Consider the following 22,156-nt stretch of genomic DNA (forward strand, 5'->3'; position numbering starts at 1 on the left):
TCTTGTGGACAGTCCATCGAATCCTCCGGCTCAGGGCAGAGGGTCTACCACTTTAGTTTTTTGTTCCATGACCCTCAGGATCTTTGAAGAAGTTTCAAGTGACTGTCTTACTGCGTCCAACCTCAGCAGCAATGGTGCGCTGTGAGAGGCCTTGCTTACGCAGCTCAACAATCTGACGGTGTTCAGAGAAATCTCATTTGCCTTTGCCATTAAGAGATCATAACAGTGTGAATACCAGACAGAAAATGACACGGAATCCACATTTTTGCCAACATTTTGTCTTTTAAGGACTGTGGTTTTAAACTTTTCATCAGCTGAAGAACAGGCTATTTCACTTTAATGGTTGTAATGAATTGCTTACACTAAACAGTGCTAAATGTAGATTATTTTTCAATTTTTCAACTAGTCTTAACATTTTAACCAATAGTGTATATAACACAGGCCTGGGGGCTAAGCCCCTCCTATCCTTAAAACCTTGACAGCCCTGATATCATCCATGTGCACGCACACTAACATCATCTGTCTTTTGAGAAATATCATCCATGTACACATACTGTCACTAACATTTATTTTCTGTTTAGAAATGATACTCATGTACACGCACACTAACATTAATTTTCTTTTTAAAAACATGTCTTTATAGGTGAAAAATATGTCTTAAAGAGGTGAAATGTGAACGTAAACATGATTCCACGTGAGCTTTATTGTCTAACAAAGCAGATGACAAACAGTACGAGATGAAAAAAAAATATATGCGCTGCTACAGATTATTAAAACAGAAATCACAAGTATCAATGGAAAAAAGCATTTGTATTAAAGGACCGATGAACCTTTCCATGTATGCATATTTCATCTTGTATAACCTTCAAAACTTCTCATATGCATAAACCCACAAACATGACATACTACTTACTCATATCATGTACATGTACACTGGAATTTACCTTACATATGGTAGACATCAGTGAAGCTCAACTGGTGGGTACATACGGTAAGCATGTCCGTGAATGCACCTCATGTCTACGCTATTTGCTTGCTGCCACAAGGTGCGTGCCATGTTTATGGGCGACTGTCAACTTTGAGCTGGAGGGGAAGGACATTGAGTGGGGACTTAACATGCCAGTCAGCCACAAAGCTGCAGATATCTGCGATAGAAAAGCGTGCCATAAAGAGAGCGACACCTTCTCACAGCTGCAGTTCACGTTGTATTGCATTCACAATGCAGTCTCCCAGTTACAGTATGATGGGACTGGGAGGTGTTTCACTCCCAGCTATTACCCCGGCTCTGCCTGATTAATGAGCCTGCTATTATTATTAAACTTATTGTTGAAGAGAGAGTTGAATCCTGATTTTCTTGAAGATGTTTCACATCCATGTCCAAGTCCAGTTGGTCTAACTCAACTGCTCAAATATACCATTTACACACTTTCTCTTCAAACCATTTTTCAATTTGTGAATAAAATGTACTGTTCCCGAAATGATCAATAACTTGTTTTGTGCAAGCACGCGTTATTTTTGCACTACCTCAAATTTCAATTTCAGTGTCTTTTCATTAAGGTATGGCCGCAGCAAACGATTATTTTAATAACCGATTAATCGGTCGATTATTTTTTTCGATTAATCATATTTTAAATTTAAAAAACACATTTTTAATTTCCGCCTCTTTATTCAGAAATAGAAGATTTGAACTGACAGAGCAAATCAGTGCACAAACACCAGGTTGCCACTTGAATATTCTGTTAAAATCATTTTAAATGACAAATCAAAATGTTTGTCAAGTTGCTTCAGTAAAACAATAAATGTACACAAAAATACAATCATGATCATTTTTCTTAGTCGATTACGGTAATCTGAAGCTTGTTGTTTCAGTTAATGGAGTAATCGGTTGGCCATACATGGACCAAATTAACATGAAGCAAACACCTACAGTTAGTGGTTGGGTCCGCAACTTATCAGAAAAGAGGCAAAAAAATTGATTGATTCATTGTTGCAGCTCTAGATTAAGGGGACTGCTTGCAGCATGTTAACATTAGTGGCTTCAAAGAACAGATTGAACAAAAGAATTTCACATTTTTTCACAATTAGAAATGAAATTGAATAGAAATAAGATAAGATGAATAAGATGACTGCCATTCATGGCTGTCACTCACGGCTATGCCATACATGTGCACATACAAGCAGATGCGCATACAAGCACAAATGCAGTCCCAGAGAAGCTACGGATGGTGTTATGTGAGGTGGAGCTTCCATGCTTATGACAGGAAGAGGGCGGGATATAATGCAACATGTTTCCGAAGTTAGCACACTCTGGGCCACGTGTCAAACTCGTGTCTTGGAGAGCCAAAACCCTGCAGGTTTTCTTTCCAGCAGATCACTAAAGCAGGTGATTTTAATGATCAAAACCTCATTTGTGGAAAGGAGCTCATCAATTAATCAATAAATCGCCTGCTGGAGAAACTGGTTGTAGAAAAAACCTGCAGTGTCTCAGCCCTCCATGGCACGAGTTTGACACCCATTCCCTAGACAGTCATGTCACTGTTGCAAACAGTCCCCTTTAAGTATAAGTCATATTTCTGAGAAGTCTGAGTTGAAAAAAAATTCTTAATTCAGGTTGCTGCTTGTCAACCAGAGGTGATGGTGGGTCTGGGTCTCACAGCCAAACCAGTTGGTACACCTGGTATACAACATGGTTCACATGGTACACTTGGTATACAGTGGGGCCAAAATGTATTTGGATGCCCACCGATTATGCAAGTTTTCCACAGAATGTGGAAAACAATCCAGAAAAATCACATTCAATCATTTTTAAACAATTTATTTGTATAATGGACAGGGAAATAAATAATTGGACACTAACAAAAACATCAACTCAATACTTTGTACTGTAATCTCTGCTGGCAATGACAGAGGTGTAACTTTTCCTGTAGCTCTTCACCAGATTTGCACACACCGAACTGGTATTTTTGTCTCACTCCTCCATGCAGATGATCTCCTGATCTGTCAAGTTTTGGGGACGTCCCTGAGCAACACAGACTTGCAATTCCCTCCACAGATTCTCTATAGGGTTGAGGTCTGGAGACTGACTTAGCCATTCCAGGACTTTAAAATGGTTCTTATAAAGCCCCTCTTTTGTTGCCCGGGCGGTGTGTTTAGGATCAAGGTCATGCTGGAAGACCCAGCCACGTTTCATCTTCAATGCTCTTACTGATGGAAGGAGGTTTTTGCTTAAAATCTCACAATACTTTGCCCTATTCATCCTCTTCTTAATGCAGATCAGTCGTCCTCTCCCCTTTGCAGAGAAGCAGCCCCAAAGCATGATGTTTCCACCCCCGTGCTTCACAGTAGGGACAGTGTTCTTGGGATGCAACTCAGCTTCCTTCTTCCTCCACGAGTGGAGTTTTTACCAAATAGTTCAAATTTGGTCTCATCTGACCACATGACATTCTCACAATCCTCTGGATCATCCAGATGGTTTCTGGCATACTTAAAACGGGCCTAGACATTTTTTTTAAAGCAGGAGGACAGATCTGGCAATGCAGCATCCAATCCAGTCACAATCCATGACAATGTAGTGTGTTAGTGATGGTACCCTTTGTGACTGCGGCCCCAGCACTTTGCAGGTCATTCGCCAGCTCCGTCCGGCTGATTCCTTACCGTTCGCAAGATCATTTGGACCCCACGAGGTGAGGAAGATTATCTGTGACCTTGTAAGACTTATTTTTTTAATTATTGCAAATACAGTTGATTTGTATGATTTTGTCACACCAAGCTGCTTGCCTATAACTCCATACCTTATCCCAACTTGTGTAGGTCTACAAGTCTGTCTCTGATGTCTTTCGAGAGCTCACTGGTCTGAGCCATGGTGGAGGTTGGAGTCTGACCGTTTGATGCTGGTACACTGGTAACGAGGTCAAACAGGTGCCACAAATACAAGCAAGAAATAGAGGATGTCAGAGCTTCGTAAAGGAGAAGTTAAAGGCGTGGGAGTGCCAGAATTGCTGCTTTTGTGTGTGTCCAAATATTTATTGTTCGCAGCAATATACAAAAAAAATTGTTTAAAAATCATCAAATGTGATTTTCTGGATTTGTTTTCCCACATTCTGTCTCTCACAGTTGAAGTGTACCTATGGTGCAAATGACAGACCTCTCATCTTTTTAAGCGGGAAAACTTGCACAATCGGTGGGCGGCCAAACACTTTTTGGCCCCACTGTAGAGCGCACACTTGGTACACATGGTATATAACATGGTACACCTGGCATACAATATGGTTCGCATGGTACATATGGTATACATGTACATGGTACAGCATGCAGGTGTACCAGCATGGTATACATGATACAAAGTCACATGGAAAACACAACTGGAAACAAATATTATGAGATATTGTCATATTGGGAGGTGTTGTTTTGGGAATTTCTTAGCAATATTTGATGACAATATTTCAAATGAATTGCCAATGCATTCATTCGGTTATGTCACAATCATTTATAATAATAATGGACCCCATAAGGTACTGTAACTGCTTCCATTTTTTTTCCGTATTTTCTATAGACCATCATCTGAGACAGAATTGACTGAATAGCTAATAATGAATATCTACTAACATGCTACTTTGTCATAGCCTGTCAGGTGTGACACAACTACAGGTACATTATTTCCTCTTATCTTTATTGTACAGAAAGAAAAGTACTAGCATGATTATACTGTTAAAACACTTAATTATCTCCAGAATCGTGTATAGTAGACATTTAACAGTGGCTGTAGTATTGTATTGTAGTAGTGTGTCGTACCAGAAAAGGTAAGAGCTTTAGCTTATTCAAAGTCCACCAGGTGTACTGTTAAAACACTGCATGTACTTCAAGTTATTGAAATACATGCACTGATAATGTTTTTGGCTGCACTTTGCTACATACATACTATAAAACATTTCTTCTTCATATTAATACATGCCTACATGACCTAGATATGATAGAATGAAGCAACATATATTACTCAGTAAGGTATTGGTATTAGATTGAAGCAACATATAATAATACTCAGTTAATGACTTTACATTTAAAATAAAGTCAGAGTGGTGTAGATGAGGTGATTGGAAAGACTATGATTATATGTTGCATTATGATTGCTTGCTAATGTCATGGCAGCGTTGAAATACTAGCAGTTAGTCTGCGTGTAGAAAAGGAACATGTAGAAAAGGATGGATCTTCTCAGAGCTCCTTACCGATGACTGTGTCTAACCACTTCTTGTAGGCCGAGGCAAAGCGTCTCTGCTCGGCGTTACAGGTGCGCTCCAGGATAGCGCTCACAAACGTGCACTCTGAGGACAGGCTGGGGAGGCTTGGTAGGTGAACGCCTCTCTTCAGGCGCTTGCTGTTGCGTGGATCAGGCAGTGATACGCCGTCTACCTCCATAACAGCATGCCTTTGTCCGTTCACATCATCCTCCCAATTTCTACAGCATGGAGCGCCCGCCTTTGGCAGGCCTGTGTCACCGGCGTCATGGTGGACACTGCCGCCATTGCTGTTCAAGTGCTGGAGATGATGCTCTAACCTCCACTGGTGCCACAAGTAGAAGATGTGCCGCCTGGAAGATAGAGTCATCATAAAATAAGCTTCCTGTTCATGCACATCCCACACATTCAATTACTTATGCCAGCCTGCCATAAATACATTTACACCGCCACAAATAATTTGGCACAACACATTATATAACACACCTTTGTCAGAGAAGAAGACAACATAGCAGGAGGGACTTTGTGGCTGTATTTAGCAAGTATTCAGACTGTATTGCGTAGTGTGTGTGTATGTTGCAGCTTTATTCCAAAATAGAATTGTTTGCAAATGTATTAAAAAAAATAAAATAGTAAAAAGTCACGAGTGCATAAGTATTCACAGCCTTTGCCACGAAGCTGAATATTGGGCTCAGGTGCATCCTGTTTCCACTCATCATCCTTGAGATGTTTCTACAGCTTCACTGGACTCCATCTGTTGTCAATTCAGTAGTTGTTGATGTTGTTTAGAAAGAACACACCTGGGGCCTATTGCACACAACTAGGATATGGGATTAAGCCAGAATATCTTGGTTATCCTGACTCAATTTATCTGTGATCCAGTTAGACAAAAGCGGCATAGTGGAAAGTGGTATATGTTCTGACATGTTCATTTTTGATCAAGGATAAATTTTGCTTTATTCAATATTGACGTATTTCTCGTCACCTTGTGTTGTATATTTTTAATATGAGATGTTCAGTTCATATTTTCATCTATTATGATCTCCTGAAATGTATTTTCATTCACCTTTTCAATAGTTACACCGTTGATTTGCGCGTTCGTATCCTTTCTGCTTTTACCAAACAGCATTATTTTAGTTGTACTTAGGTTGAAGGATAATCTATTTTTATCAAACCATCATTTTAGTATAGTCATTTCCTCTGACTGTTTTCATTAGCTCTTGTGTGGTTTCCCCAGAACAAAAAGCAGTAGTATCATCTGCAAATAATACCAGCTTTAGGTCTTTCGTTGCTTTACATATGTCATTAATATATACAGTAAGTTGAACAGTTTTGGTTCCAGCATTGCCCCCTGGGGTACTCCGCACATAATATTTAAACTTGTAGATGTGTATTCTCCTAGCTTCACATACTGCTTCCTGTTTGCTAGGTAGCTTTTGACCCATTTAAAAACTAACTAAATCTTCCGCACCTTTCTAATTACGATGTTGTGATTATTTGTATCGAAAGCTTTTGTCAGATCCATAAATACTGCATCTGCACACTTTCTGTGGTCTATAGCATTGGTAATTTCCTCTGTAATTTCATTCAAAATCAGTGCTATGGAGGTTGAAATGTTAGCTCTATATCTGTACTGGCCATCAGTGAGTAATTCATTCCTACTAATACATTTGTCCAACCTGTTGTTATATAGCTTTTCGATAAATTTTGGAAAATTGTGGTAATAAGGAGACTGGTCGGTAGTTTGTAAATTGAAGTTTGTCTAAAAATTGGAACTACTTTAGCTATTTTCATTTTGTTTGGAAATGATAAGTCATTGATGTATGTCAGCAATTCCACTATCTCATTAATGAGCTTTTTTTTTAATCATTTCCATTTCGATATCATTACAATCATGTTGTTTTTGCTTTACATTTGTTAACAATATCAATGATTTCCGTTTTTGTCACATCCAAAATCAATGATTTCCTTTTTTGTCACATCAGTAAGGAACATGGAATTAGGATTCCTGTCAATAGTTTAATTCCATTTCTCCTCTGACCAGAATTTTGGAATCTCTTCTTCCAGTTTTGGTCCAATATTCCTTTGGTCCAAAGTAGTTATTATAGTTCTCCACTACCGCATTCATCTTTATTGATATTTCCAAACATAAAATAATGAGGGTAGTCTGCTTTCTTAGTACTATTCCTTATAATACTGTTTAGGATGCCCCAAGTTGCTCTAATGTTATTATTTTTCTGTTATTCTTGTGTAATAGTTGACTAGAATAGTCTCTTACACACTCTCAAGATTGTTGTCAACTTATTTTTATATGTCTTATATGTTTTTTGTGTGTTGAATGATAAATTTCCTGTATCGTGTATTTTTCTTCTTACAGGCATTTATCAGTCCTTTTGTCATCCATGGCTGATTATTTTTCTTTCGCTTTTTGGGCATTTTTCTCAAGGGACAGTTCTTATCATAGAGCTTCATATAAGTGTTTAGAAAGTGTTCATATGCTTCATTCACATCGTTGCTCTACATTGTATCTATTATCTTGTTCTTGTGTGGATTCAGAAGATCAATGTTAAGGTCTCCACATACACGCAAAGATTATTTTTGACTGTTGTTTGTGAAGGTTGTTTTAATCCAATCCTCAAACATTTTTAATGCAAAGACTATTTTTGACTGTTGTTTGTGAAGGTTGTTTTAATCCAATCTTCAAACATTTCTAAGCTTGACTTTGGAGTTCTCTATAAACAACTTACCAGTAATATATTTTTGCCTTTTTCTTTACAGATTTCAATTGTTATGCATTCTAAAATGTTGTCAACAGCAAATGACATGTTCTTTACTATTGTGTAGTTCAGATGTTCGTCCACGTCCAGCCACTCCTCCTCCACTTTTGTTATTCCTATTAATGCAGTTGACTTCATAACCTTCCAGCTCGAAGTCCATGCCCTTGACAGCATTAATCCAAGTTTCCAACATTGCAATTAATTTGAAAGGTTCCTTGAATTGATTCAAATATTATCCGATGTTGTTATAATTTGCACACATACTTCTGCTGTTTCTGTGGATAATTGACAACTTTATTAATGTTGTATTGTTCCTCCGTATAGTAACCGCAATCATTCCTGATATGAGAAAAAATATGGTGGATCGATATCTTTTTCCAATTCCAGTTGTTTGTGATCTGTAAGGCAAAAGTCATCCAATTGTAGATCTTCCTGTCCTGCAAGCTGTAGTGTTTTGTTAAGAATATCATTAAATGTAGATGAATGTATTCCTAGATCCAAGGACTATTGACGAGTTCCTCGTGGCCTGCTGATGCCGTCCCTTTCCATGTTGTCATGTTGATATGATCCTTAGTATTTTTCCAGATCCAGAACTGTAGCCTCTGGTCGTCCATTTAACTTGATGAAAAGTTTGCAGCTGGCACTCCGAGTACCTTGGATCTTTCTTTGCTTCCTCAGATTACGTGCTTACTTGGCGATTTCAGCATTGCATTTTGTCAGATGCTCATTCATATAAACGTTTGTACCTTTCAGCTTCTTTCCCTGTTTCAGCAGTGCAGTTTTGAATTTCCTGTTGGTGAACTTGACGATGATGATGGCTGCTGTGTTGTTCCTGCCATACAGTGGGATGCTACGCCCACATCCTTTGAGTGTAGAAAAGTAGCAACTTGTTGCGCCGTAGAAGCGGGATCCTCTTCATCTGGTCCATCTTTATTGCCAACTGCTCTGGCATAAGACCTCTGTTTGATCCAAAGCACCGTCACAATCACATCATTCATACGTGTATTCTGGTCAATGTCATCAATGGTGATCTTCAGATGCTCAATCAATTTCTCTTTTTCCTCATTATCTTGTTTCAGAGCGGCATTCAAGGCAGCATTACTGTCCGGTAATACCTTATTCTCCTCTCGCAGGGTTTGGCCTTCACCAGTCAAGTCTTGCACTTCTTCTCTCAGGTTATGAACCTCCTCTGTTATGGATCTGATGTAACATTCCATATCCTCCAGACTCTATAGTCTCAGTAGCATTAGATCGGTATTATTTGTGTTTTCTTCCAAGATTTCATGTTGCGTTTCCATCAAATCGTTTAGACATCTTGACGACTGCACCGTCAAAATCCCTCCTTTAGTGCTTCTCCATTCTTGGTCAGCTGGTGCTTAATGCTGCTTATGTGCTCTCCAGCCAGCTTCGGTGGTGGTTATGGTACAAATGCAGTCCCCTCTCTTATCCCGCGATGACAGCATCTGAAGATCACCACTGACATAATTTCTTTTTATTTTGAATTAAGGGTGTCAAAATATTACAAATTTTAAATCAGATTAATCAGTTTTAAATGAATTAATCATGATTAATCACTGTTATCTCCTCCCTGAGCTACCACCTTATCGTGGTGGAGGAGTTTGTGTGTCCCGATGATCCTAGGAGGTAATTTGGCAGGGTTTTTTATGCCCCCGGTAGGGTCACCCAAGACAAACAGGTCCTAGGTGAGGGACCAAACAAAGAGTGGCTCAATAGACCTCTATGATGAAAAAAAACATTGGACCACGTTTTCCTTTCCCCAGACACGGGTCACTGGGGCGCCCCTGGAGGAGGGGCACGATGGTGAGCGTCTGGTGGCCGGGCCTACACCCATGGGGTCCGGCCCGGCACAGCCCGAAGAGGCAACATGGGTCCCCTCTCCAATGAGCTCACCATGCATGGGAGGGGCCAAAGGGGTTGGGTGCAGTTTGAGCTGGGTGGCAGCCTTGGCGATCCGATCCTCGGCTACAGAAACTGTACTTCGTGGGACATGGAATGTCACCTCTCTGGTAGGGAAAGAGCCTGAGCTGGTGCACGAGGTTGAGAGGTTCCGGCTAGACATAGTTGGACTCACCTCAACGCATAGCAAGGGCTCTGGAACCGGTCCTCTCGAGAGTGGATGGACTTTGTTCCACTATAGCGTTGCCAGCAGTGAGAGGCGACGCGCAGGGGTGGAAATTCTTGTTGCGCTCCGGCTTGTGGCTTGTATGTTGGAGTTTAACCCGGTGAACGACAGGGTAGTTTCCCTCCGCCTTCGAGTGGGGGGACGGGTCCTGACTGTTTTTTGTGCTTATGCGCCAAAGAGCAGTTCAGAATACCCACCCTTTTTGGAATCTCTAGAGGAAGTACTGGAGAGTACTCCCTCAGGGGATTCCCTTGTTCCGCTGGGGAACTTCAACACTCACGTTGGCAGCGACAGTGAGACATGGAGAGGCGTGATTTTTATGGACAGAATTTCTAGGCGCAGCCAGGGCGTTGAGGGGTTCCGGTTTGGTGGCTGCAGGATTGAGTCTCTGCTTTTTGCAGATGATGTGGTCCTGCTGGCTTCATCGAGCCATGAACTTCAACTTTCACTGGATCGGCTCGCAGCAGAGTGTGAAGCGGCCGGGATGAGAATCAGCACCTCAAAGTCCAAGTCCATAGTTCTCGCCCGGAAAAGGGTGGAGTGCCATCTCCGGGTCGGGGATGAGATCCTGCCCCAAGTGGAGGTGTTTAGGTACCTCGGGGTCTTGTTCACGAGTGAGGTAAGGATGCAACGCGAGATTGACAAGCGAATTGGTGCGGCGTCTACAGCGATGCGGACTCTACATCAGTCTGTTTTGGTGAAGAGAGAGCTAAACCGAAAGGCAAAGCACTCAATTTACTGGTCGATCTACGTTCCTACCCTCACCTATGGTCATGAGCTTTGGGTAGTGACCGAAAGGACAAGATCGTGGGTACAAGCGGCTGAAATGAGTTTTCCCCGTAGGGTGGCTGGGCTCTCCCTCAGAGATAAGGTGAGAAGCACTGTCATCCAGGAGAGACTCGGAGTAGAACCGTTACTCTTCCGCATTGAGAGGAACCAGATGAGGTGGCTTGGGCATCTGGTCAGGATTTATCCCAGATGCCTCCCTGAGGTGGTGTTCAGGGCAAGTCCGACCGGTAGAAGGCCTCGGGGAAGACCCAGAACACCTTGGAAAGGCTATGTTTCCCAACTGGCCTGGGAACTCCTCCTGATCCGTCGGGAGGAGCTGGACGAAGTAGCCGGGGTGAGGAAAAGCTGGGCCTCCCTGCTTAAGCTGCTGCCCCCGCGACTCGATCTCGGATAAGCGGTAGAAGATGGATGTGTGGATGGATAGATAATCACAGTTATAACAGGAATAAAAATATATTTGTATGTATTAACAGCTCCAAATGAACTGAATATGTAAATCAAGCTAAAAGTTACCACACAAGTTCAAAACTAACACTAGTCTCTTTCATAGTAGCAGTGTTAAACCGTGTTATTGTGAGAAATGAGGGGTTGCGTTCAAAGATATCACGTATTTCAAGGTAAATTTACTTGTTTTCAGTGTATTTTCCAGTATACTTAAATGTAGCAAATTCTACATCCGAATTAAGACTTCTGAAGTGAGTGATAAGAATATCCACTTCATGTTTTTCTTTATCTTCCCTTTTGTTTACACACACACACACACACACACACACACACACACACACACACACATTATAAAGCCGTTTTTGTGATGTTCGGAGTGTCCCTGAATGCATCTCGCATTCTTGTAATGACAATGAGAAAGTGTCGTTCCCACGGTGGACAAGAGACATGTGTGAGTTGGAGACAACATACAGTATACAGTGTTGGAATTGTACTGCTGTTGATGTGTTCAGGCCAGAATGAAGTTAGAAAAGAGCGTCAAGACTCTGTGCGATTGTGTAGGGATGGTCCACTGTGCTTCATACGTCTGCCATAATAACAGAGGCGTTCTTGCTCTGGTGCCCATGTGTTAATTACACTCAAAAATGTTAGTGTAATTAATTAATTAATTAATTTCTCATGAAATAGATTAACAGTTGCCGCTGTTAACTCGTTATTTTTGACAGACCTAACCTTAATACATTTGCATGCAATTCAAAAAAACCCTCTTCATGTTTTCATCATGGGGTGTTGTGTGTAGAATTTTGGGGAAAAAAGATGTATTGGCTCAATTTTGCAAAAAGGCTCTAACATAAGAAAATGTGAAATATTGAATACTCACCTGTGACTCCACAGTGTCTCATGTCCCGGGAAAGACTGGATCAGGTCAGTGCACAGAACCATCTCTTGGTGGAAGAGCTCAAATAGTTTGGCTAATTCGAGCTCCCGCTCGTCTTCATCCACTGCCTCTGTTCCTGAAAGCTCTCCATTCACCTGAAAGTTGCTGGAATGTAAGGGACAGCTGCTGGGGACTGTCCTGGACGGATGCTGGAGAGAGCTGTTGTTGCTGGGAGCTCGTGTCTGGGAAAACTCGGTAATTAGCTCCTTGAGCAGGAATTGGCGGTAGTGAAAGCCGCTGTGGTCTGACACATGCATTGACACCCACTGACCCATGGAGGACAGCTCATCATGGAAAACCTGAGCGGGAACAAAACAAACCAATAAGAAGAACTAACTTCAGATGAAGGCTAATGGTTGACCTCTTTTTTAGCTGTCAATCTTCATGCCAATGCAACACTGAGCAAATAGTTTATAGTAGTTTATAACAGTGAAGCAGATGTCACTTATCTTTTCATAACAGCATGTTCCTCTCCAACAAATAAGAGGTTGGTCTTAATAAATTTATAATAAGAATTCAATGAAATAATACGTATACGTACATGTACATATGTACTAGAGCCCAGGCCCAAGCATATATACGTATGCAACAGTTAATTCACACCATCCGTTTTAAAGTGAAATAAGGATATATGCAGATCTACACAGCGTCCCATTTCACTTCATACTTCCATACAGGATTTCCAGGGGCTCACACGTCACACAAGTTAATGTCTTCATGCAAATCATTTTGGAAATGCTCCAAGTAGTTGTCATTTGATGTATTGCATGTTTTGAAAGCAGCTACATCGTAACATAAAATTTAGTTTAGTCCCTTGTATTAAGTCTAGTAACGTGATGCATGATTTGATTATTTATTATTTTGTTTGCTTCAGCATTTGTTTTTCAGCTGTTTGCAAATACTCAATGGCTGCAGGTGAAACCTTTCATTAGCTTGTAAATATGACTAACTGATATTGGTAAGATGTTTTTGTGAATATCCATCCATCCAGCCATCTTCTATGCACCAAGCCTTTGATAAACAAATCATGTATTAATTGAAAAACACCTCATATTAGCCTACTTTCAGCCAAATGCAGCCACTTGTTTTTATTTTAAAATGCTCAACAGTAGTATCAAATTCTAGGCTAACTACCAAAATGCACTAAATGTATATACTGTAGTTTCATTTGACAGGCAGAGGGGAAGAGTAAGGTGTGGAGGCGTTACGTTAGATGCAACATATGCAATGTGCAAGTTAGCCAGGGCTCCAGCACCAGCAAAGCAAAAAACACTACAAATTTGTGGCAACACGTAAAAGTAAATCACAAAGAGGCATGTCCTTATGTTGACAGTCTTACTAAGTAAACGTCCTTATTTTCATTTGGTTGTCTTCTGCTTCTTTGCGTTGAATCGTATTTTGGGTATTATTATTCTTATTATTATTATTAGATTTTATGTTCATGTACCGTTTATATATATTCTGTGTATATCAATGCTCTATTTTCATATATTGGCCAATATAGCGGTTATTAGCCGATATAGCGGTTATCGGCCGATACATCGGATACCGTTTTTTTTCAGCCCCAAAAATCCCATATCGGTTGAGCTCTAATATGTACAGTAATTCTACATCATTCTTTAGGGGACTCATTTCTCTTTCTGTATTTGTTTCAAAGGACAAGATAAAAAGTTGAAATGAAAAGTGTAAGGTCTCTCCATACCTTGACGTTGCCTTTGGCCATGTGTTGCAGCACCCATATGCGGTGGGACCATGCGTTATAGTTGCTAGGATAACGGCAAGCAGCATCAGAGCAGATCATGAGCTCTTGCTGGAGTGTTCGAGCCAGCTGCTCGCTGAGCTGCTGACTCCTTTCTGCATTAGCCTGTTCTGCTTCACCCCGCTGCTGCTGCTGCTGCTGCTGCTGCTGCTTTCCACTGCAGTCCACGGCTGAGAGACGTCGAAGAATTTGCTGCAATACCCAGCGCCTGAAAGCAAGCAGCGGTTACATCAGTACGTTGATGTGTATACAACACATTAAATCACAAAAGGAAATCACGCATTATGTAAAAAAAATTTCAGTGTTTCCCATATATTCGGCTATTTGTCACAGCCCGCCACAAATACATCTGGACCGCCACAACTACAGGTAGATTTGGCGCAACCTGTTGAACCTCGCTCATAAACACATCATAATGGGACTTCCTGTGTACGTAGCTTGTCGTTCCAACTCTGTTTCCAGAGAATAAAACGTTGCAGAAGGGATCAGTGTTGACCCCTCTAGCTTGTTTTTCTAAAAAAAAAAAGCAACTCTCCCACAGCGTCCATACAAATGTCATGCACTTGCATCACTGCCAATTATGCAAATGTGATGATGAAATAAAGTTACTGCTGTTTGATGTTTCCACCCAACAGGGATTTGTCATACTTTCTCATTTGGGATTGGGTTGGTTGTCAACATGTAAAATTTGACTTGATTTCTTCAGTTCATGAGTGACAATCATGTTTCAAAGTTTGAACCATCCAAGCAATCTCACTTGTGAGTAGGATTGGACAATGTTTGGATTTGAACGATACCGGTTCTCATTCAAATGACTCGTATTGGTTCCGGTTCCCTATAGGGATGTCCCGATCCACATTTTTTGGCTTCCGATCCGAACCTTAGCCTTGCCGATCGTTTTTTTGTTTTTTTGATCATAATAATAAGCTTTTATCACAAACATGAATTTGTGGAAATGAATATGGTTATGAAAATAGCTCTTCAAAGCATTAAACATAATGCAAACAAAGTATTGCTAAATTTACTTTTTTATTACACAGCATGACCGAAAAAATTGTTTGGCTTTTGTAACAAACCTCTGAGTCAGGTCTCTAATCCAATAAAAGATCAAATTTGAAAAAATGGGTGTGCAAAATACTTTTAGGGTAGGACTAATCATTTGACATGGTTATAGATCAATTTATGGTGTGATTTAGAATAAGATTTTTTTTTTAACAAACTCTTTTAGGGCCCTACGAAATCAGTTTTTTACCTTTTCAATTTATTTTTACCAGCATATAGTGTGTTCTATTTGGGTTAGTGAATAAAATACAAAAATCCTTACATTTATTGATGCAATACATCATTGGCCCATGTTGTCCAGTAATTGAGAAATGGATGTAGCTTAGCTAACTTTTCTAATGGGATGTCAGCCTCAGCACATATTGCTACAAAGTCTTCAACTGTAATGCCCGTGCTTGTGATTAAGGACGATGGAGTCACATATGTAATTCCAATTGTATTATTAATGTAAGATATTTTAATGATGCCCTTACTTTGTTGACACAATTACAACAAATAACGCTCTTATTTTGAAAGCCGGAATGTGTTGTGTGTGTTGAGAATGGCAATTGACAGTTGATAACGCGCCAGGTACAACATAAACGTGTCTCTTGTCTTTTTTCACTCAGAACTTGCACGTCGTCAGTGGGAAATTTAAAATGGTCCTTACATTAAAGCAGTAAAACACAACACATACACGCGCGCGCAGAGCTTCTTTTCCTTTCGGTTTTTCCCTTCAGGGGTTGCAACAGCGAATCAATTGCCTCCATCTAACCCTGTCTTCTGCATTCTCTTCTCTCACACCAACTACCTTCATGTCCTCTTTCACTACATCCATAAACTTCCTCTTTGGTCTTCCTCTATGCCTCCTGCCTGGCAGTTCAAAGCTCAGCATCCTTCTACCTATATATTCCCTATCTGCACACAGCTGCACTAGCTAAACTAAGCGAACCCCGCTAGCTTCCATTCATGCTCCGTAATAGAGGAGTTTTCAAGGTATTTTGTCGCCGTTTCGTCATGTTTAGCCGTGTTTGTAAGATCCCCATTATCAACCAGCAGTTAGAGCGGCACTTCCCGTGCAAGCTCCCTTCACCATGACGCAGCAGTCTGGGCACAGTGAGAGGGAACTACCGCTGTGGCTACAGAGCCGAATGTCCAAAGTGAAATTACCTTCACCACGGTACACCACAGACATGTCTACATGGTGGTGTTGCGTCTTGTTCTTCTTCTTTGTGTGGCGCAAGCCGAGTGGCAAACAGCTTTGAGGCGCATTACTGCACCTACAATGTTGGAGTGTGGCTCAGAGTTACGAACGTGATACGGCAACCGGATCGTCGGAAGCCGATATTATTCGATCTTCACAAATGCAACGGATCAGCAGCCGATCCCAATCCTGACGATCGGATCGGGACATCCCTGGTGCCCTACGATCTTGATTCCGCTATTTTAAGAGGAAGGGTCATAAAAGTTTGCATGGTTTAAATGAAGGCGCTAACCAGAGTTCTTTTTGATGAAATGTCTGAACTTCTCCATTATTTTTCTAATTATATGAACTTTATTATGAATTTCTCACCTCATGTGTGAGTGCTTATGTGTTGACAAGTGAGGCCCAGAGAGGCTCCGTGGAAAGGTGGGGAAGTGTGGAGGGGGGAAAGGAGCCTCCAGCAGCCCGAGAATGGTGCCTAGAGGCCTGCCAGAATGGCAAGGTGTTGCACCTGGCGAACGCCAAGAGAGGCTTGGGGAAGTGCAGCGGGAACTGGGCCATTAGCAGCCTGGCCAGAACGGTGGCTGTTTATTCCTATCGACAGACTAGGTATTGAAACTAGGAATCGGAATTTAAACAATGAACAATCCCGGGACAATCGGAATGTCTTTTTGACATTGGAATTGACGAGGCGTGCAAACAAAATGCTCACATTTTCTTTGTTGTGTAGAGGTGCATGTATGAGTGACTGGCATCCTTGTTGGTAGGACTGGTATTCCTCGGCCTCAGACGTAGACAGCCTACTATCTGTCATTACTGTCGTTACTTGATGCATCCAGTACAATCAGCAGTTCTTTTCCAGTGACAAGGCTGACGTAACTGGCACACTTACCGATGTATCCATGTCTCTGGGCTCTTGGGGAATTTAGTGAGTGCCAACTTGCCAAGGTAGAGGTCTTTCTCAGGGTTAAAAACTCCGCACTGCAGCAACTCTTTCCTGTAATAAGGCAAATACATGACAATAGACCAGTGTTAGTCAAACGTTTTCCTGCAAGTGTGCACAGGAGACCGCATTCAAAACTACGTAGGACACGCAAAACAAGTCATTGGAAGACGTACAGTATATTCGTAGAGGCACGTACTACAGCAAATGTAAAGTTTAACAATATCGCCTTTGCAGGTATGTCTCTTCTGTTACAAGTACAAGTGACAAAGTGTGCAGTAGTACGAGAAATACTTCGGAGCCCACCATTGTTATGATCTACCAGGGGTGTCAAACTCATATTGAGGGCCACGTCACAATTATGGCTGCCCTCAGAGGGCTGCTTTAACAGTGAATACACTGTACCAGGGCTGGGCGATATACCGATACTATTAGGCCTGTCACAATAATCGATAAATAGATAACTCAAACACCTAAAAACAAACAGGCAATTATGATGTCCTCGATAAATTGACATGTGCATATATGTGTGTGCGGTTCGTCTCTCTGTGCCACACGGGCTGGATGACAAGAGGGTTCACTCTGCATCTGTCTGTGGGCATTGGTTTTATAGTAGAGTGAATGGAGAGAGTGAGACCTCATCTCATTCAGCCTCTTTGTGGAGGCGGGGCTACTAGTGAGTGGCTACAGAGGGTTAGCAGTTAGCTTTGTGAGGCAGCATACGCCAACATGAATGAAGGCACAGAAGCGATGGTTTCTGAGGCAAATGCCACAGCCGACAGCCCCGGTGTGGGAATATTTCGGTTTTAAACAGAATGAACAAGGTGAGCACATGAACACAGATGACTGACATGGATAGTTTTCTCAACTGAGAAAAAAAATATACAGATGTAGGTGCTCCGGGCAGCGGAGCCTTCGTCCCGACAGTCAGCGCTATGATTCTCGGCTCAATATGAGATGTGTCATTTTGTTGGCAACCCTACGTGTCGTGACACAGCAGACATGTAGGGTTTGCTGCTGCACGCCGATCGTTTTTAGTGATCAGCTTTGAAAGCCGTTTATGGGCATATGTCAATCAATTTTTTTGCAGAAGTCGGACGATACTGATCGGTGGCCGAGCGATCGCAGCATCCCTACTTGGAATATCTTGTTGCAGGATAAGATAATAATTTAAAAAAACCACATCTACAATGTATGTCTACATGACACTATTACCAAATGATCACAGCCAATATTATCACTGTACAGCTCCAATGTGCTGAAAATATACACTTCTTACATAGTCCTCTTTTGAGACACAAATATGTATCTCCATCAATATCAACTGACGAGGCTACCGACATGTTTCCTGATTGCAACATACTAAATGGCAAAGCATCGTAATGCACATGCATGCCATTTCTTACGATGGTTGTGCAGTTGGCTAACAACTGTGCACACCAGACTCCAATCAGGAGTTCTACAGTAAATACCATCATCTCATTTTGAAACTGTACGGTGACCAACTGACATTTGATCAGTTTAACGATGAACCCTATATTGTTAAGTGCCTTGTGTCATTGTGCACAAACGTCCTTCTTGCTGGAGAGCAAAATTCCAACTTATCAAGCTAGCGTCTACATGTGCGCCTCGCCAGTTTATAACCCAAAACAGATGAGAAAATGAGGGTCTGCATAAATAAGAAAAACATTTTATACTACAATGTGCTCTTTGACTTCCTCCTGCTTTACGAAACACCACTTTTTCAGCAGACATAAACATTACTGGCATGCACTGAGCTAATGAATCATGACGTCAATTTAATGTACCGTACAGTGGTGTGAAAAAGTCTTTGCCCCTTCCTGATTTATTTTTTTTTGTATGTTTGTCACACTTAAATGATTCAGATCATCAAACAAACTTAAATATGAGTCAATGACAACACAACTAAGCACAAAATGCAGTTTTTAAATTAAACTTTTATTACGGGAAGAACAAAAAAATTCTAAACCTACATTGTTCGTTCTAAGGGTGGCCCAAACTGTTTAGGGGGCAATCACTTTTCCACACAGGGCCATATAGGTTGATTATTTTTTTCTCCCTTACTAACAAAAAGTTTGATTTAAAAAATGCATTTTGTGTTCAGTGTTGTCATTGACTAATATTTAAATCTGTTTGATGATCTGAAACATTTAAGCGTGACAAACATGCAATAAAATAAGAAATTCGGAAGGGTGCGAACACTTTTTCACACCACTTATGTGACACATTTGTAACTGCCTGACAATACCTGACATTCCATGCAGTGGTGAAGTCCGGATTCAGCAGCAACAGGGTGGAGGTGATATCCACCAAAGCTGAGGGACATACAAAACGGTATCATTCAAGGCCATTGCATTGTCATCTATCACTGAATCTATCAGTCAGTGTGCAGATGTCAGTTCTTTGTATAACGAACTAGTTCAATGATTATTACTAGGGATGTCACGATACACTCAGTTCACGATATGAGACAATAAATGACATTGGGTCGATGAGAATGAGACGAGATTTTAATATTACTTTTAAGAAAAGCACAATGAAAATTAAAAAAAAATGACACAATATTGCAATCTACTAATTTAATCTCTACTACGTCACACTCTTCTGCACTGTGTGTGTATGCTAGTGGCTCAGCCTCCACCCACCGAGACTGTATGACTGACCAAACGGCTCACTGCGTTCATGTCGTTGTTCTATGGAACAAATATGCCAAGGTGCTGAAAACAATACACATTTAACCCTTTTCTTGCCTGTTTGGAGGCGAGAGACAAGGAAAACAGACATGCATGCAATATATTGAGATCATTTTTATTGTGTGATTAATTAATTTATTATTGCCACAGGCCTAGTGCCCACGAGACATTTTTTTTTCTGAACGAGAAAGTCACTTTTTAATCTCACACGATGTTGTGACACCCCTAATACTACTATTACTATTATGCTGCAATAAAATGATCTCTTATTGTGACCTCAATACATTTCTCTACCATTTGAAGACTAACATTGACCGCACTTGGCAGCTTTATCAGAACATGATCTGGTGATTTATTCCATGGTGACTGGCGTCGCTTACCTTCCCTATCCAGCCAATGTTTCCGCTGGCGGTACAAAACCAGCTTGTTGTGAACATATGGCAGCAAAAACTTGACACACCAGCTTTCAATGCCCAACTTGTTCTCCACCAACACGATGGGACTGCGATTGTAGCGCGCCTCTGGACATGGAATCACACCAATTTCATCACTGCAGAAAGAAACAACAATGTTTTTCCGTGTAGTAAACATACATTTGATGTCAGTAATTTGTGTAAAACGGTGTGTACATTTAATTGTTTTTGGTATATTCATCTTCTGCCTTGTGTTTGCATTTTAGTTCATTTCGCCATTTTTATTTTTGAAATGCTTAATTTAGTACTTTATGTTATTTTGATAGTGGTAAGCACTTCATCACATTGAGAGCTGATCTAAAATATTGACTGTCGTCAGTGTAAATTATATTTTATTATACAGATTTGACGTATTATGTAATGATTCAAAGAGTCTCGGGAATTTACATAATATACAAAGAATTAAAGCACAGCTGCCAGATAGAAGGTAACCTCGTATGCTGAAGTTGAACAAAAAACAAAACACTTTCTGAGGTCCCAATAAGCCAAGTAACGAAAGAGACTCTAAATGTATCGATGAAGAGAGTCAACTTTTCCTTGGTGAGGTGCGTTCATGTTCAGGCCCTTCAAATAAGCTGCTGCTTTCACAGATCCATTGGATGTAACGCACATAATTAATCATATTTTATATAACTTTATAATGACAAAACGCCACACTTACATGTTCGGGTTCCTCTTAAAGGCGTTGGTGATGTCTTTAACAACTCTCTGGACCAACACATCCACCTCCTCCTCCGACTCCGCCATTTTAGGTCACCTAATGACGTAAACAGGCCAATATGTTTCCGGGTCAAATGACAAGGACTACGGAAAGACACAATGATCGAACTTTGTAAATCGACAACAGTGGCGTTTAGCAGGCCACGAAACCCAAACCAAGGCTATATACCAAACTATGACCACACGTCTACTGAGTACTACGTCATGTCTACTGAGTCTAATTTACAAATCATAATACGTCTATTAAGGTAAGAGCATATTTACATTCTTAGTATTTACACTCCTTGACGATTCTTTTACGTCATTGTACTTGGCAAAGCTTTCTTATTATGTTGATTAAGTGAGCATCCATGGCCAGTAGATGGCAATGTAACTCTTTTGTTTCATCAGAAGCTGCACTAGTTCTAACCTACTCATGTAGCACTACTACTACTACTACTACTAATAATAATAATAAGCAATGTAACTGAAAATAATAAAAAAATAATGTAACAATAATTATGTTTCAAGCAAATGGAGATGCACGTAAATTGAACGCAGTTTCAAAACTACTCCTTTTCAACATACGCTCCTGACCAAAATCTTAAAACCAGTTAAGAAATTGCAAGAATGTTCATTTTATACCGTTCGACCTTAAGAAGGTTGTAAGTAGAGTTTCAAACTACAAATAGAAGAAATAGGAGCAAAAAAACAAAACCGTTTTCATGCTTGTGAAGGGAAAAGCCGAAAGGAAAAGAAGATGCTTGTTGTTCTAGTCCGTTGTTTGGTGTTACACTGAAATGCTTCCCATTACAAATAATGACACTTTCCGTATGAGGGAGCTACGACAACTAACTTCCTGTCTCTTTTTCGGGGTGAATTTCTGACCAAAGCTATTGGACAATTTCAAATGTGGAGGCGCGATCTGGTTTCCATTGGCTGTAAACTTTGTAACGACATGTCCGTCATTGAGGTCAGACGTTGCATTCAGAACACAGCCAT

At 40.8% G+C, this 22,156-nt stretch overlaps 1 protein-coding gene across 4 annotated transcripts; it reads right to left on the reverse strand.

Moving 5' to 3' along the window:
• Positions 1 to 559: 559 nt before the first annotated feature.
• On the reverse strand, positions 560 to 21,927 carry ptar1 (protein prenyltransferase alpha subunit repeat containing 1). Of its 4 annotated transcripts, none has more exons than XR_008570130.1 (8): positions 21,117 to 21,911; positions 20,363 to 20,532; positions 19,538 to 19,604; positions 17,218 to 17,322; positions 14,024 to 14,288; positions 12,265 to 12,620; positions 4,334 to 5,584; positions 560 to 4,253 (listed from the first exon to the last, which is right to left on the reverse strand). XR_008570130.1 is itself a non-coding variant. In XM_054774623.1 (8 exons), the coding sequence occupies exons 2-8, from the start codon at positions 21,200 to 21,202 to the stop codon at positions 5,209 to 5,211; spliced, it is 1,425 nt and encodes a 474-aa protein (XP_054630598.1). In that variant the 5' UTR covers positions 21,203 to 21,212; positions 21,873 to 21,927; the 3' UTR covers positions 560 to 5,208. The 4 variants fall into 4 exon arrangements, 3 of the variants coding, with proteins under 3 accessions (XP_054630598.1, XP_054630597.1, XP_054630599.1); XM_054774623.1 differs by having other exon boundaries at positions 560 to 5,584; positions 21,117 to 21,212; positions 21,873 to 21,927; XM_054774622.1 differs by having other exon boundaries at positions 560 to 5,584; positions 21,117 to 21,212; positions 21,800 to 21,925.
• Between the last annotated feature and the right edge of the window lie 229 nt (positions 21,928 to 22,156).

Source organism: Dunckerocampus dactyliophorus, chromosome 4, assembly GCF_027744805.1.
Source record: "Dunckerocampus dactyliophorus isolate RoL2022-P2 chromosome 4, RoL_Ddac_1.1, whole genome shotgun sequence".
In the NCBI taxonomy this organism is placed as follows: Eukaryota; Metazoa; Chordata; class Actinopteri; order Syngnathiformes; family Syngnathidae; genus Dunckerocampus; species Dunckerocampus dactyliophorus.